This window comes from Zingiber officinale, chromosome 8B (assembly GCF_018446385.1).
Source record: "Zingiber officinale cultivar Zhangliang chromosome 8B, Zo_v1.1, whole genome shotgun sequence".
NCBI lineage: Eukaryota > Viridiplantae > Streptophyta > Magnoliopsida > Zingiberales > Zingiberaceae > Zingiber > Zingiber officinale.
Window position 1 is genome coordinate 104521165 of NC_056001.1, and position 14811 is coordinate 104535975.

General features: G+C 37.0%; 2 protein-coding genes across 3 annotated transcripts; both read left to right on the forward strand.

The window, feature by feature from the left end:
- LOC122016554 (malignant T-cell-amplified sequence 1) lies at positions 1 to 13186 on the forward strand. Of its 2 annotated transcripts, none has more exons than XM_042573892.1 (8): positions 1 to 123; positions 3033 to 3114; positions 3204 to 3271; positions 4212 to 4309; positions 5170 to 5306; positions 11524 to 11591; positions 12606 to 12669; positions 12948 to 13186. In XM_042573892.1, the coding sequence occupies exons 1-8, from the start codon at positions 113 to 115 to the stop codon at positions 12963 to 12965; spliced, it is 546 nt and encodes a 181-aa protein (XP_042429826.1). In that variant the 5' UTR covers positions 1 to 112; the 3' UTR covers positions 12966 to 13186. The 2 variants fall into 2 exon arrangements, with proteins under 2 accessions (XP_042429826.1, XP_042429827.1); XM_042573893.1 differs by having other exon boundaries at positions 4 to 143.
- A 1091-nt stretch (positions 13187 to 14277) lies between these two features.
- Positions 14278 to 14811, forward strand: LOC122016696 (flowering-promoting factor 1-like protein 1). The gene has a single exon (XM_042574078.1). It carries the CDS (start codon positions 14321 to 14323, stop codon positions 14642 to 14644), a length of 324 nt encoding a protein of 107 aa, XP_042430012.1. The 5' UTR covers positions 14278 to 14320; the 3' UTR covers positions 14645 to 14811.

Sequence of the window (14811 nt, forward strand, 5' to 3'; positions counted from 1 at the left end):
GGCTCGACCCACTTCTTCTCGACGCCATCCGCATCTCGTTCCAGCTTCTGTCTGTCTCCGCTTCTACCCTTTCTATCGCCGGATCGCGCTTGCCCTCGCTCTCTCCTCCAACATGTTCAAGAAGTGAGTTCGCTCTCCATACCGTACGCGTTTCAGTTTAATCTGATCTCGTCTCTCGCTATTTTTTTCTTCTTGTCCGTCGAATCGCGCATCTGAGTTTTGAATCGCGCCTCCTTCGTTTGCCCGTCGGAAGTGCCGATGACAGTTTTGTGGATTCCTCTTGTTCCATACGTTCCCTTATGCTTTAGGGTTTTCTCGCCCACTTTCGGCCTACTGCTTAGTTATTGTGCACGATTTCTGCTTACCAAATTAGATTCGTACTTTATGATGTTTATCACCATGGTGAACTTGAAATCAGTGTTTTTAGGTTCAAAGTTCAGATGCTAACTTGTATTTTTCAAGCGTTCGGGGAGCAGTTTGCTTGGCAAAATATGATATACTTCGTGGAAACTCTCTTATACTAAAGTTATGACATATGTCAATTTTGTTTTCCCCTTTGTTCGGATTTTATCATTTTTTATGTCATTGGGTCATATGTTTTGGTTTATAATTGTTTTTGCAGTTATAAAAGTTGAATCAATTAAAGTGGAAGGTCTAAGAGGTAGGGATGGATCAAAGAAAACTTTTGTTAATATAATAAAATGATGTAACTGATTTGACTTACTGGTGATAAGCCTGACCTGGAGCTGATTGGATGATAATATCCATATAGATTCTAAATAGTTGGGACAAATTCACGATGCTGATATACTTTATTTATAATTAAAGCATTCTATGGGGTAGTTCACTATTTGATTTTAGAGGCAATTTTGATGTGCAAACTAGAGATGGATTTATTGAGATTCCTTTTTTTTAGGAGATGGTGTTGGAAGTAATCCATTTTTATCATACTATATTTGTCGAAGCAGAAGGTTGTTTCTCCTCAATAAAAAGGTGTCACATAATTAGGATTAGGAGAATGAAGTTAAGGTTAACGACCCATCTATTAGTCTCCTTTTACATAGATCAGAAGGTATGGATGAACATGTTGATTCCTTAAAAGCAGGCACTACATTATCTTCCTTCCACCTGTTTTTTTTTTTTAAAAACTTGGATGGAACTAAAAGGAAAATTGTTTGTTAAAGCCTACACTGCACCCCAATTTGGGCCAAAAATAAATCTTGGTTTTGGAAGAAAATTCTTCCTCTCTTATCTTTTCCAATCATTTTTATTGAGGACCACTGAAGACCATGTGACTTCTCTATCTAGGAAAATAATAGCTCCGATCTGTTTTGGAAACTTGAGAACATAGCATCAACGAGAAGAAAGGCAAGAAGAAGTACAAAATCACAATGGAAAAGGGAGGCGCAGCAATTCATGGTTTGTCAAGAGTTCCTACGCCCATTAGGCACTTTAGAAAGTTTCTAGAATGAATTGCACCATGGAAAAAAAGCTATCTCTTCATTATCTAATCCTCTCAGTTATGCATAAGAATATAACTTGAATTTGTTATTCGTGTATGATCTACTAGAATATGAAAGAGAGAATTTGTCAAATTTAGTCCCCAATTCAATGTTTCTAAAAATAAAATTTAGTGTTGAATGATTAGGTTTGCTTCTACTTTTTGTTAAGGAAAAAAGTCACTTCCCCTTGCTTTTCCAACTCTTATCGAAATATTTGAGTAAAAAAATTGTGGAAAAAAGATCAAGGACTTGAATTGAACTATTCCTTAAGGAATATATCTGTAGGGGTGGTTTTTTTGGAGGCAGTGGGTTGAGTTGATCCCAGAACATCATGTTTGAGTCCATTTTTAGTGCTTTTTGAGTTGTTTTTTTAATTGTTGACTGAGTTGGCAATCATTTATTGATTATGTTGTTTTTTTCTTTTGTTAGTTGAAATTCTTGGTTGATGTTGACATCGTGGACATGTAATTTGCAGTTCTGCACCTTGTTTTGGTTGTTTAAGGTCATTAAAAAAATACACTTATAAAATTGTTTATTATTGTTAACTTTGATGGGATGAACATTTAAAGCTTAGCCATTATTCTATAGTAATTTTTCATCACTAGGAAAAGGGTTCAATCTACTCTAAATTGATAAGAATTATCTGGGAAGGAGAAAATGTAGTCAATAATGTATGAAATTGTAATAAATCAGAAACATATAATAAGGATGAATCTTTAAAAATGTCTCAGCTACTTAATCACCTAATGTTTTATCCTCACTTCCCATGGGCATGTTTTGACTTCAATTGTGGAATCTACAATAATCCATCTGCATCATTTTCTGAAGATTCTGTCCTAATTTTGCTCCACTATACTAAAATCTCTTCCAAAAAAAAACATGATTTTGGTGAATGCAAGGAATTTTCCAACAAGTTTGGATAAAAAATGTAGCATTGATGTTATGATCTTAAAAGACTATGCTTCCTTTCATTGTTCTAGCAATTAACCTGGTTACCTTAATGCCATTAACTAAATACATTATGAGTATCATAATCAAAAGAAATAGGAGAGATCTACAAATGAATTGTTTGATTCCAATGAATGGTGCATATATGAGACATGTCTTAAAGAAGATTCCAGAATCAGGTAAAAAAATAGAAGGTGATGCAAGGAATGGCATTGATTGTATTTCATCTCTCTGCATGTTTCTCTCACTAAGTCTATAGTTTGATGATCACTGAATGTTTAATCTTCCTGTATCAATTTTGCTTTTTCATATAAACTTGAAAGCTTGACTATGCGAAAAGGGAATTAGATAAAAGCTTTAAAAAAATTATGGTAATTTTGAAAATATACCTTTCACTTAAAGGTTGTATTCAACAAATTCCATGTGTCATATATTTCATATTTCCTTAACTTGAAAAGCTTTATATGTGCTAGTATTCCATTAGTTAGAAACATAACTAGTTACAAATTCAATTTACTTTTAAGAATATGAATTGTGAGTCCTATAGGCTTGAAATGCTAATTTTTTTCATATCACTTGAAGATTCTCTTTTGAAGATGTATCTGCACAAAACCAAGTAAAGGCATCTGTACAACGGAAGATTCGCCAAAGCATAGCTGATGAGGTCTTTTTCTTTCTATTGTGGTTAATACTAACCTATCGTTGCATCACGATAGTATGCTTTTATATCTGATATAAATAACTTAACTACAGTATCCTGGTCTGGAACCTTTGTTGGACGACATGCTTCCTAAAAAGGTGCCTCTCATTGTTGCAAAATGGTTGGTACATCCTTTCTTTTGTGCATAGCTTTTAAGCTTTCACTTGGATACGATATTTAGATTTTAATCAAGTTAACTTGTAGGCTCTTTTAGATTTTCTTTTTAATGTTTTTAAACGATTCAATTGATTGGATATTCTACCCATATATCAATCATCTTGAGAAGCATGACTGTATTAAGAGAATTACATTGTTATAAGGCTAATTTTTATAATTAGATATTTCTTATAATATTACTTGATTATACTATATAATTAGTTGCATACAGGGCAAAATTTATTTTCTAGGAATCGAAAATTAGTATAATTGAAGAAAAGACCAGAGTTTTCTAGTAGATTTAACCCATGATGTAGTTTGAAGAAGGGGGAAAAGGTGTTGATGCTATGCGATATATTTTGATGTCCTTTTCAATTCCAAAGGGTTACAAGCTTGAGTTGCTAGCTGGTTCTTAAACATGTCTCTTGATGCTTTCTTGTGATGTATTTATATTTTATTACAAATTTATTATAATAGTCCTCGTTCTATATTCATGGCGAGTCTCTTTTTGTCAATTTTGGTGCTTCCTATAATAGGAACAATAACCTTGTTCCTTTTGAATGAGGGGCTATCTTTTTTTTTAAAATAATCTTGGGCTATACTGTGATGGTTTATTTTTCTGTCATTCTTTATTCAGTTTTAGTAGCTTGATAAAAAGAATTTGTTCTAGTGGGGCTTTTAGAATAAATGTATTTGGCCATTTATATTTCTACTTTACTTTTTGTTAGCATTTTGTCACTGTCTTATGCATAGCTCTCTAACTTGAAAAGTTGTATTGGGACTTGAATTTATGGACCATATAGATACTAAGAAATTATAACATGTGTCTACTATTAATGTGTTTAATTTGAGTGATGAAATCACAATAGAATTAGCTCTCTAATTAATATTTCTCCTTTATCTAGTCAAAATCATTTGAATCTTGTGGTGGTGAACAATGTGCCACTATTTTTCAACATTCGTGATGGACCTTACATGCCAACATTGAGGCTTCTTCATCAATGTAATGTATCACATCTATCATTTTATTGTTTTACTATTAAGTTCAACTTTTGGATGTATAATTTAAAGATGATCTGTATATCCTATGTATGGTTACCCCTTATTCATTGAGTTAATTTGGTCCACCAAGAGTCCTTAGTATCCTTTTCATTATCAAATATAATTGCATTGTCGTTCTTCTTGGTAGTATTCTTTTGTGTAATAGATATTGCTATTATGTACTCAGCTTAGACAATCTTCATAATCTAGATTGGTTAATCATAGTGTAAGATATGTAAGACCTTTAATTTGTAAATGTTTCACATAGTTAAGTCTTTTAGACACCTACTAGTCACAAACATATTTTTATATTGCATCTAGATTTTTAAACTGAAGAGGAGCTTTGACACAATGGTAAAATTGTTGTTGTGCGTCCAATATGGTCTGACCCTTCCCTGGACTTGCATTGGTGGGAGTTTCGTGTACTGGGCTGCCCTTTTATCTAAATTTTTAAACTAAATCTCAATAATTACTCCTATTATTAGTTGTTATTTATAAACAAATGCATGTTATAACTTAAATATACCTTATATTATAAAACTCATCTTGATTAAAGTACAATATACTTGCAGCTATTTTTTTGTATCATATCTATGAAAACTCATATGACCTTAGCAACTTAGTGCAATGCATTCTCTTCGAGGAAGTGGACTTGACTTTATCAAGTCTGAAAATTCTTTTCATGTTGCATGACATCCTCAACAATATGAAACAATGAAGAATGATGGTTCTTGTGTTTTGTTTACTGAATCTCATATATTGTGACTGCATATATTTTCCTTAATGTTCTTTATTCTCTTAACTTTACTCTTCCTCTTTCAGATCCAGATATAATGAAGAAATTTCAGGTAGACAGAGGTGCTATTAAATTTGTCCTATCAGGTGCAAACATAATGTGTCCTGGACTCACGTCCCCTGGCGGAGCTCTGGATGAAGAAGTATTGGAGGAAACTCCTGTGGTACATGTTCATTTACATATAAAAATATTTGGAAGCATAATCAAATTCTTTATTCTTGAAACATGGACAAGACACATTGACCGAGCAATAGAACTAAGACTTAATTGTATGTGCCCCTTGGAGTTGGGGGAATTCATACCGTGCTCACTCTTCAAGCACCATGCTAGTTACTTCATCTCATAGTATCATGTGATAAATTTAAATACATTGATAAAAATTAGTTTTAGAAAAATCGTAATTACTTGCTTATTGATAAGAAAACAAATGTACTTTAATTTTTTAGCTAAGAGAGTTTAAACGTGCACAATAATTTGTTGATTTTCATATTTTCCCTTTCAAATTTGATTTTTGCATACATAAAATGCTAAAAATTCCTTACTGTCCAAACACGGGCATATACCTAAATTAATTTCCTCTAATATCTCAAATTTTTATTATTTTTTTTTTTTTTGAAAAGTTTAGCCATTTTGAGAATCATTTTGTTATCATCGACTCTTGAATTCATTCAACAATGATTTATATAAAAATTTGACGATAACAATGCAAGAAAATTCATCTTGGATGAGAAATTATTCAAAAAAATTTGCATGTGAAGAGAATGAGGCATGCCAACATTTATTTTTCTGTTGAACAATGAAAATTTTATGAATAATTATTATAGAAACATAGTTAATGTCTACTTTGTGTTTGCTTATTTATTTATTGAACATGTACTTCTATATTCTCGTGTTTGAAAGCTTTTTAGGTACTAATTATTTACTTAACTTTGGGATTAGAAACTCCATAATCTGTCCAAGACTTGCGAGCTAGCTAGGGCCATATTAAATATGAAAGCACTAGAATAATATCATGTTAAACCTATTTTTGACAACTTGTTGACACCACCTGCTCAAAAATTTGACAACAGAAAGTTGACACAAGTGGTACTCATAGTGATATGTGATAGTGTATATTTACTTAACTAACTGTTATAAAGGAATAAAAGTTACTAGACATTGTAGGACCGTTGGGCCGGCTAGAAGGGGGGGGGGGGGGTTGAATAGCCCTGCAAAAATCAAAACGCAAACACCCTTCTCGAACTCTTAAACTAACACTTGTAAAATAAGAGAAATAAATAAAAGCAGAAAAGTAAAAGGCACACCGAGATTTACTTGGTTACAACCGGGAAGGTTGTTAATCCAAGAAAGCGTAGCACTAGTATCTCCTTCAGGCGGAGAAGCCTTTTACAGCGATGAAGCGCACAATAGAAGCTTAAAACAGAAAAGCATACAAGTGTAGAAAGAATGCTTGAGTTCTCAGTTGATTGACAGCTTCTGGACCAAGGCTATATTTATAGTCTTGGTCGGGGCGCCTGGAAGGGTTCCGGGCGCCCTGGGGGGATAAAACTTTATCCCCCAACGTCCAGAACGCGAAAGACACGTTCTGGTCAAACTTCACGTTCCGGGCGCCCCGGACTGTTCCGGGCGCCCCGGGCTGCTCCGGGCTGCTCCGGGCGCCCCGGGCTGCTCCGGGCGCCCCGGACAGTTCCGGGCGCCCCGGAGTAAAAAGTCAACTCTGGTTGACTTTTGCGTTCGGGACCTCTGCTCTGTTTTAGTCCCGCCTCGGTCCGGGTCTTCCGCTCCGGATCTGCTTACTTGGGTGATCTCTGCCATCCGGAAAAGGGCTCACCCGAACCCAACTTCCGGTCTTTTCAAGCGGGCTTCCCTCCGGCTTCTCGTCCCTCGGAATTGCCGCGTGTTTCCTTCTCGTCCGCCAGCGTACTCATCCGCAGTCTTCGTCCCTCGGTCGTCGACCTTCTCGCTAGCTGCGTCTCTTGCTCCCCGAGCAATCTTCCGTTCCGGCTTTCGTCCCTCGGAACCACCGCGCGCTTCCTTCTCGTCCGCTGGTGTACTCTTCCGCAGCACCTCGTCCCTCGGACGCACAGCGTTCCGCTCGACTACCTGTGTTCCTAAGCTCCTGCACACTTAGACACAAGGTTAGAAACAACGTAGGACCTAACTTAACTTGTTGATCACACCAAAACAACCTTGGGGTTCCAACAATCTCCCCCTTTTTGGTGTGATCAACCCAAGTTAAGCTAGGGTCAAAACTAGACATAAAATTAAAACAAGTTATTGCAATAATGTGCAACAAAATTAAATTTTAAAAATTTTCAATTTTCAATTTTCTATTTCTACCTCCCCCTAGACTTATACTAATTCTTCTCCCCCTTTGATCACAAAAAAATGGGGTTTAAAAAGAACTAAGGGTTAAAGACTTAGAGTAAAAAAAATTTCTTAAAGACTTTCAATTTCAAAATGGTCTTTTAACTTAAACAAAATTGTCTTATGAAAATTTTTCTAAATTAACAAAAAATGAGAATTTTTCTAAGTAACTTAAGCAGAAAATTTTTCTAAGTGAAAACTTTGAGAATTTTTCTAAGTGAAAATTTGACTTTGGCAAAAAGTATTTTTCTAAGTATAAAAATATTTTGAAAATGTTTTTTTTTTTTTAAACTTTGAAAGCATTAATTAATTCTAATGCTTTGACAGAAAGTTAATTAAACATTTATTTCAATATTTTGGCTTCCAGGTCGTGGCGAGGCACTAGGCCTTCTTGGTTATTGGAGCAACAACCACTTCCTTACACAAAACCTCATAGAGAAATTCATTGTTTAATTTTCTCACTGAAAAGCGCTAATTTTAATTTTAATTTTAAAACCTTAGACTAAGCAAGATTTAGGAACCCAATAAAGGTTCCAGCCTACTGGATTGATTAAAAATTTCTTAGGGACATATTTTCTAGAGATATTATTAATTTGTCCTGGGTGATATCTATAATACCAATTTAAATTTTTTAATTTTCTAGAATTAGATGAACATGCATGGTTTTTCAAATTATCTACTTGAATTTTCAAATCATTATTTTCAAGTTTCAATTTTTCATTTTCCAATTTTGATTTATCTAATTCTTCTAGAGGGCAGGATTTAGCTAAGATTATTTTTAAATTTTTTATTTCTTTTTCTAATTTACAGCAGTCTTTAGTTAATAACTTAACAAATTTATAAAGTTTATCGGGAGGAAGTGAACGTACCTGACTTACCTTGTCGAGTTCGTTTTCCGTGTCTCCCCCTGAACTACTGCTTTCCTCTGACGAAGCTCCCCCTTCATCGATGCTCTCGATGCTCATTTCGGAAGAGCTTGACTCGCAGTCGTCGTCTTGATGACTTGCCATTAGAGCAAGTCCGGAGAATGCCTCGACTTCCGACTCTGACGACGTATCGTCCCACGTCGCTTTTAGGGTTTTTCGCTTTTGGATAGGCTTCTTACCCTTTTCCTTGTTCTTGTTCTTCATCTTGGGGCAATTGTCCTTGACGTGCCCTTCTTCGTCGCAGTGGTAACAGCGGATCGTCCTTTTCTTCTTTCCCTGCGGATGGTTAGTAGATCTGGATTTACAAAGCTTCTTGAATCTTCTTACCATCATTATCATTTCCTCGTCATCGAGAGAAGATTCCGACTCTGGTTCGTCTCTCGAAGCTTTGAGGGCGACGTTGTTCTTGGGCTCCTTCATTCCTGCACATCTTGACTCATGCACTTCAAAGGTAGAAAAAAATTCTTCTAACGAGATCTTTTCTAAATCTTTAGAAATATAAAAGGCATCTACTAGTGATGCCCATTTTGAATTTCTAGGAAATGAATTTAGTGCGTACCTTAGCGAATCTCGGTTACTTACCGTTTCTCCGAGATTCGATAGTCCGGTGATGATCTCTTTGATTCTCGAGTGCAAGTGCGCGACTGTCTCATCTTCCCCAAGTTGCAGGCTGGTGAGCTGATTCCGAAGCAGATCTCTTCTGGCGAGCTTGGCTTCGGAAGTCCCTTCGTGCAGCTCGAGGAACTTTTCCCAAAGTTCCTTTGCAGAGTGGTATTGTCCGATTCTGTTGACTTCTTGAGGTGGAAGAACGCTTAGCAGATGGTATTCTGCTTTGCCGTTCGCCACGAATTCAGCCTGCTCCTTTTTTTCCATTGACATTTTTCCTTCTGGAGCTACAAAACCGGATTCCATTGTTAAAGTTAATTCAAAGTCTGTGGTAAAAAATACCTGCATCAGATTCTTCCACGTAGCGAAATCTCCTCCATATTTCGGCGGGTGGATGCTTGGTCCGGCCATTATCTTTGCTTCGATTGGCGGTTAGTCCTCCTGAAGCGTCTTGGCTCTGATACCACTTGTAGGACCGTTGGGCCGGCTAGAAGGGGGGGTTGAATAGCCCTGCAAAAATCAAAACGCAAACACCTTTCTCGAACTCTTAAACTAACACTTGTAAAATAAGAGAAATAAATAAAAGCAGAAAAGTAAAAGGCACACCGAGATTTACTTGGTTACAACCGGGAAGGTTGTTAATCCAAGAAAGCGTAGCACTAGTATCTCCTTCAGGCGGAGAAGCCTTTTACAGCGATGAAACGCACAATAGAAGCTTAAAACAGAAAAGCGTACAAGTGTAGAAAGAATGCTTGAGTTCTTAGTTGATTGACAGCTTCTGGACCAAGGCTATATTTATAGTCTTGGTCGAGGCGCCTGGAAGGGTTCCGGGCGCCCTGGGGGGATAAAACTTTATCCCCCAACGTCCAGAACGCGAAAGACGCGTTCTGGTCAAACTTCACGTTCCGGGCGCCCCGGACTGCTCCGGCCGCCCCGGGCTGCTCCGGGCGCCCTGGAGTAAAAAGTCAACTCTGGTTGACTTTTGCGTCCGGGACCTATGCTCCGTTTTAGTCCCGCCTCGGTTCGGGTCTTCCGCTCCGGATCCGCTTACTTGGGTGATCTCTGCCATCCGGAAAAGGGCTCACCCGAACCCAACTTCCGGTCTTCTCAAGCGGGCTTCCCTCCGGCTTCTCGTCCCTCGGAATTGCCGCGTGTTTCCTTCTCGTCCGCCAGCGTACTCATCCGCAGTCTTCGTCCCTCGGTCGTCTACCTTCTCGCTAGCTGCGTCTCTTGCTCCCCGAGCAATCTTCCGCTCCGGCTTTCGTCCCTCGGAACCACCGCGCGCTTCCTTCTCGTCCGCCGGTGTACTCTTCCGCAGCACCTCGTCCCTCGGACTGCCGTCCTTCTCGCTAGCGTCTTCCGCTCGACTACCTGTGTTCCTAAGCTCCTGCACACTTAGACACAAGGTTAGAAACAACGCAGGACCTAACTTAACTTGTTGATCACATCAAAACAACCTTGGGGTTCCAACAGACATATGTGAGACGAATGAATAAATTGTACAATCATGAATTTCATATTTATAAATTTAAAAATTTTATGAGGTTTGAATGGATGAGTTACCATCATTTGTGAATGCATCTAACTTAACTTTGACATTGGGCATTTGCCTAAATACTATATTTTGTGGTGATTGCACCAGTCCATGCTAGTGCAAAAGATACAACATCTATCTATTTGCATACATTGATTTTTCCGTATGATCTGCCAGCATATAGATAGTAATTGAACTTAATGACCCAGTCATTCCTTCATAACCTGTCACTTTTATTACTCTGGATAGGAGATGTTTAACTCAATTAGTATGAGATTTCTTAGGAAATACTAGCATTTTATCCCATTTTTCTTCAAATCTGGACTATGGTTTTCACACATTTTTATATTCTAAAGATAACATTCCCCAAATTGTATTCTCATTGAAGTTACAAACATCATTTGTTATAGCCCTTCGACAGGAGGATTTGAGTCAGACATCCTCAAGCTTTCAAGTTTTAGTTCTACCATGCAACCCCTCCCAGGATTGAAGCTTCATGGACACTGGGGGAATGTGAAATCCTTGAATCTATTTCAGCTATAAATCCCATGTTTAAGATACCCAACGAAGTGAAAACTTTGATTTAGTTTGAAGCTTGAAGAATTTTTTGATCTCATACACGATAATAACTTTTTCTAAGTCTGGATAGAAAAGAAAGTACCCTTCGCCTTATATGTCATAAAATTCTTGTATTCCAGTTAACATATCAAACCCATCCTTGGTCCTTGATTATGTGATGGTTACTTTTTTTAACAGTTGGTCCTTGATTATGAGATGGTTACTTTTTTAACAGTTGGTTTGTTTAGTCTATTAAACACGCAAGGTTTCCAATTTTTTCATAATGCACCTGTTATTTGTGGATAAATGTTTGCTTGAGCCTATGAAAGTATGTTGGATTTCAAATCTTTGATGTCGTTAAGTTGAACTGTTTCAAAATATTCTTGTAGGCCATAATGGCAGAGGGAAAACAACACGCTTTGGCTATTGGATTTACAAAAATTTCAGCAAAAGATATGTGAGTTAGCCTTTTATTAATATAAAGTCCAATTAATGTTAATGTCTACATTTCAATGTGCTTACATATGGTTGGGATAGAAAATATTGATGCATTTTAGTCACCTAGCATTCAAACAATATTTGGTAAGTTCATTATGATATACAGCTAGAGTAGTCAGTACGAGTGATTATGATATTCAAATCTACATCCAAGAACTTGTGTATAAGATTGTATCTGGAGTTCAATTTCCAGTAATGATTATAATTAAGCACCATATTGAGTGAAATTCATTAGATTGTATCAACACAACTTTCAGAGTACAAAGGTTAAAACCCGCCAATTTTGAAAGTATGATGCATGTTTATTCCAGCTATTTGGGTCAGCTAGATGAATCTAAGCACATCATAAACTTTAGGCTAGGCTGTATGGCTAGCAATATTTAGATTTATTAAACCAATTTTTATTAAATCTACTATAGTTCTCTATGGTATCTCTAATAAATTTAGCACAACTATCAAATCTAATGGTTGCCTCTTAAACATTTTGTATCATCTCAATCTTCTTAATTTATCATATAGTCGAATGACACTCGATCACCCTTGGTTATATGTATTTTCTTATTTTATCGTTTCTAGTAACTGTCTCCATCCATGTTAAGCTTTATTGCCTGAGCTACATTAATTTTTTTTGTTTTCTTTCTGTATAGGCCTCTAATTACTCAAACTCTGATTCAGAAAGTATGGTGGATTGTAGTATTATAATATTCCTTTTATTTGCCTAAAGAGCACACTGACACCATGATCACAAAATTTCAATATCTTAATTCTATTTCAACCAATTTCTGTTTATTATTAAGATCTTTATCCATACAGTCATTCATCAATTTACTAAATAGATGCAGGATATTCTCTATGGGTTTTATCATATTGATAGTTGCAGCATATGCACATTTTATCGCACATCTATCTCGATCTATATTATGCTGAATGTTGAATTATCACGCAATGAACATTTGTTTTTTATTCGGTGCAGAAAATCTATCAACAAAGGAATTGCAGTTGACAACATGCACTATCTGAATGATGGCCTTTGGAAGGTAGTTTTTTTAAAAATGTTTCAACTTAATAGGTCGATGTTTGTTCTGCTTTACACGATATCATTCACTTTCATGGAAATTGTTCCCTATTTATTGCTTAATGGTACACACTTCATGTACTAAGAAGCTAAACAAACGAGTCCACCAAGAAATGGCGCTAATATGGACTAATGATTTTTAGTAGTTGGCGAATTCTATGTGCTCGGCGCGAGAAGTTAATTCTGTATCACAGTTAATTTGATTAAGAATCCTCATGCTTGAATTGCTTTTATTTACAGATGGAACGGTTCGAATGAACTCGCCTGTTCTTTCCTAGAAGCAGCTGCAGCTGCTGCTGAAGAGGCCGTTGGAACGTTAATCCACCTTCGATTTGGGAGGGAATGCCCAAAGCATTCCAAACCAGTTATGCAAATGCAACATTTGTTAATGCTGTCATTGTTTACTTCAACTGACCTGTTATTACACCTTACTTTCCTACTGTTCTTAGTTCAATGTTCCATATGACAGACTCTAAAAACTGGCCCGTAGGTTAAAAAAAGGGGCCATCTATCACCCCTCCACCTTCTTCAGCCTGCTTGCCGACACCGCGCTCAGGCAGAGTACCTGTCGGCTAACAGCAGCCTCCGAATTCTTCTCGTTCTCAGTTCTATGCAACTCAAAACACTCCCACGCAAAGTTCGCGTGCATTTTCAGTGGATGCTCCTTTCCGTGCAAAGGAAACTCCCACGTGAAATTCACATGCTACGGATTGCAACCTGTAGATTCTTAATTTAATGGGATGGAATAAATACTCTACTAAAACAATCGCGATCCACAGTTTTGAAGGAATTCACACGCACCAATCTCCACGCACTTTATATATTCTCTCCTGATTATGTTTTTGACTTGTTTATCAAACAAGATTTTGTTTTGGTTGAACATTATGTCTTAAACAGGTTAATTAACCAAGCTAATACTTTGATTAATTAGTTTAACTATGAATATATGTGTACATCGATAACTATGATCACCATCAAGGTTTAACAGATAAAGAGAGTAAAGAACGTGAATACGAGAATATATACATATGCCCAGCTAATGAGATGAGTTCTTCCTCAAGAAAAGGACACTGCTAGTTAGAATGGTCCAAAGCAAAAAAAAAAACTTGAACAATACCTTTACAAATTGATTATACACTAATTTCATTCGAATTGAATCTCGAGTTCCAAATCATAATTTTTCTACCAAAGTAATTTGATCGAGAACTTACGGTGTGAAACTTGATCGAAACACTGATCGGAGGTCTTCGTGCGGAGTTTGGTCAGATAAATGTCGATGAGAAGGTGAATAAACAGACTAAGATCTTTACTTGTGAATGAAGCCTATCACTTTATTGTATGTCGAAGAATATAAATTTTAGTTTAAAAGCTATGAATGGAAAATGTGGTAGTTTGGATGAGGAAAACGACCTTCGTTAATCCAAAAAGAAAGTCTTTGTTTTTAAAGTTTAGATTCTGCCTTCAAATTTGACTGCAAATGCCATGCAATTCCTCATATCATATCTTCATCCAACATATCAAAGCTCTGGCTATAAATATGCTTCCAATGAGCTACAACTTCCTCCATCGCAACCACATCAACAATCAACCTCTCTAGCTAGCTCCCTAATCTCATGGCCGGCGTTTGGGTGTTCAAGAATGGTGTGGTGCGGCTGGTTGAGAACACATCCAGCACCGAGCAGCCATCAACGGCGAGGCGCAAGGTCCTCGTCTTCACCCCCACCAATGAGGTGATAGGCTCTTATGCCTCCCTTGAACATAGGCTGATGGCTTTGGGTTGGGAGCGCTATTACGAGGACCCGGACCTCCTCCAGTTCCACAAGCGCTCCTCACTCGACCTCATCTCCCTCCCGATTGACTTTGCCCGTTTCAAGTCCATCCATATGTACGACATCGTTGTCAAGAATCGTGACTCTTTCAGAGTCATTGACATGTAGCAATACTTTCGAGTGTTCTACTATCTGAGCAATAAACCAAGCGACCGCCCGAAGAAATATGAAAGACCGCCTATATGTATGTGTGACAATGTTTTGATGCTGTGAAACCTATCAATGTGACTGTTTTTGCTTATCTATCCAAGTTAATGAAAGATGATGTGCAACCA

Coding starts and splice junctions, on each gene's coding strand:
- LOC122016554 (XM_042573892.1), top strand. Junction 4,310..5,169: donor ATTGAGGCTTCTTCATCAAT/GTAATGTATCAC, acceptor TTCCTCTTTCAG/ATCCAGATATAATGAAGAAA. Junction 5,307..11,523: donor TATTGGAGGAAACTCCTGTG/GTACATGTTCAT, acceptor ATATTCTTGTAG/GCCATAATGGCAGAGGGAAA.
- LOC122016696 (XM_042574078.1), top strand. CDS start 14,321: ATGGCCGGCGTTTGGGTGTTCAAGAATGGTGTGGTGCGGCTGGTTGAG.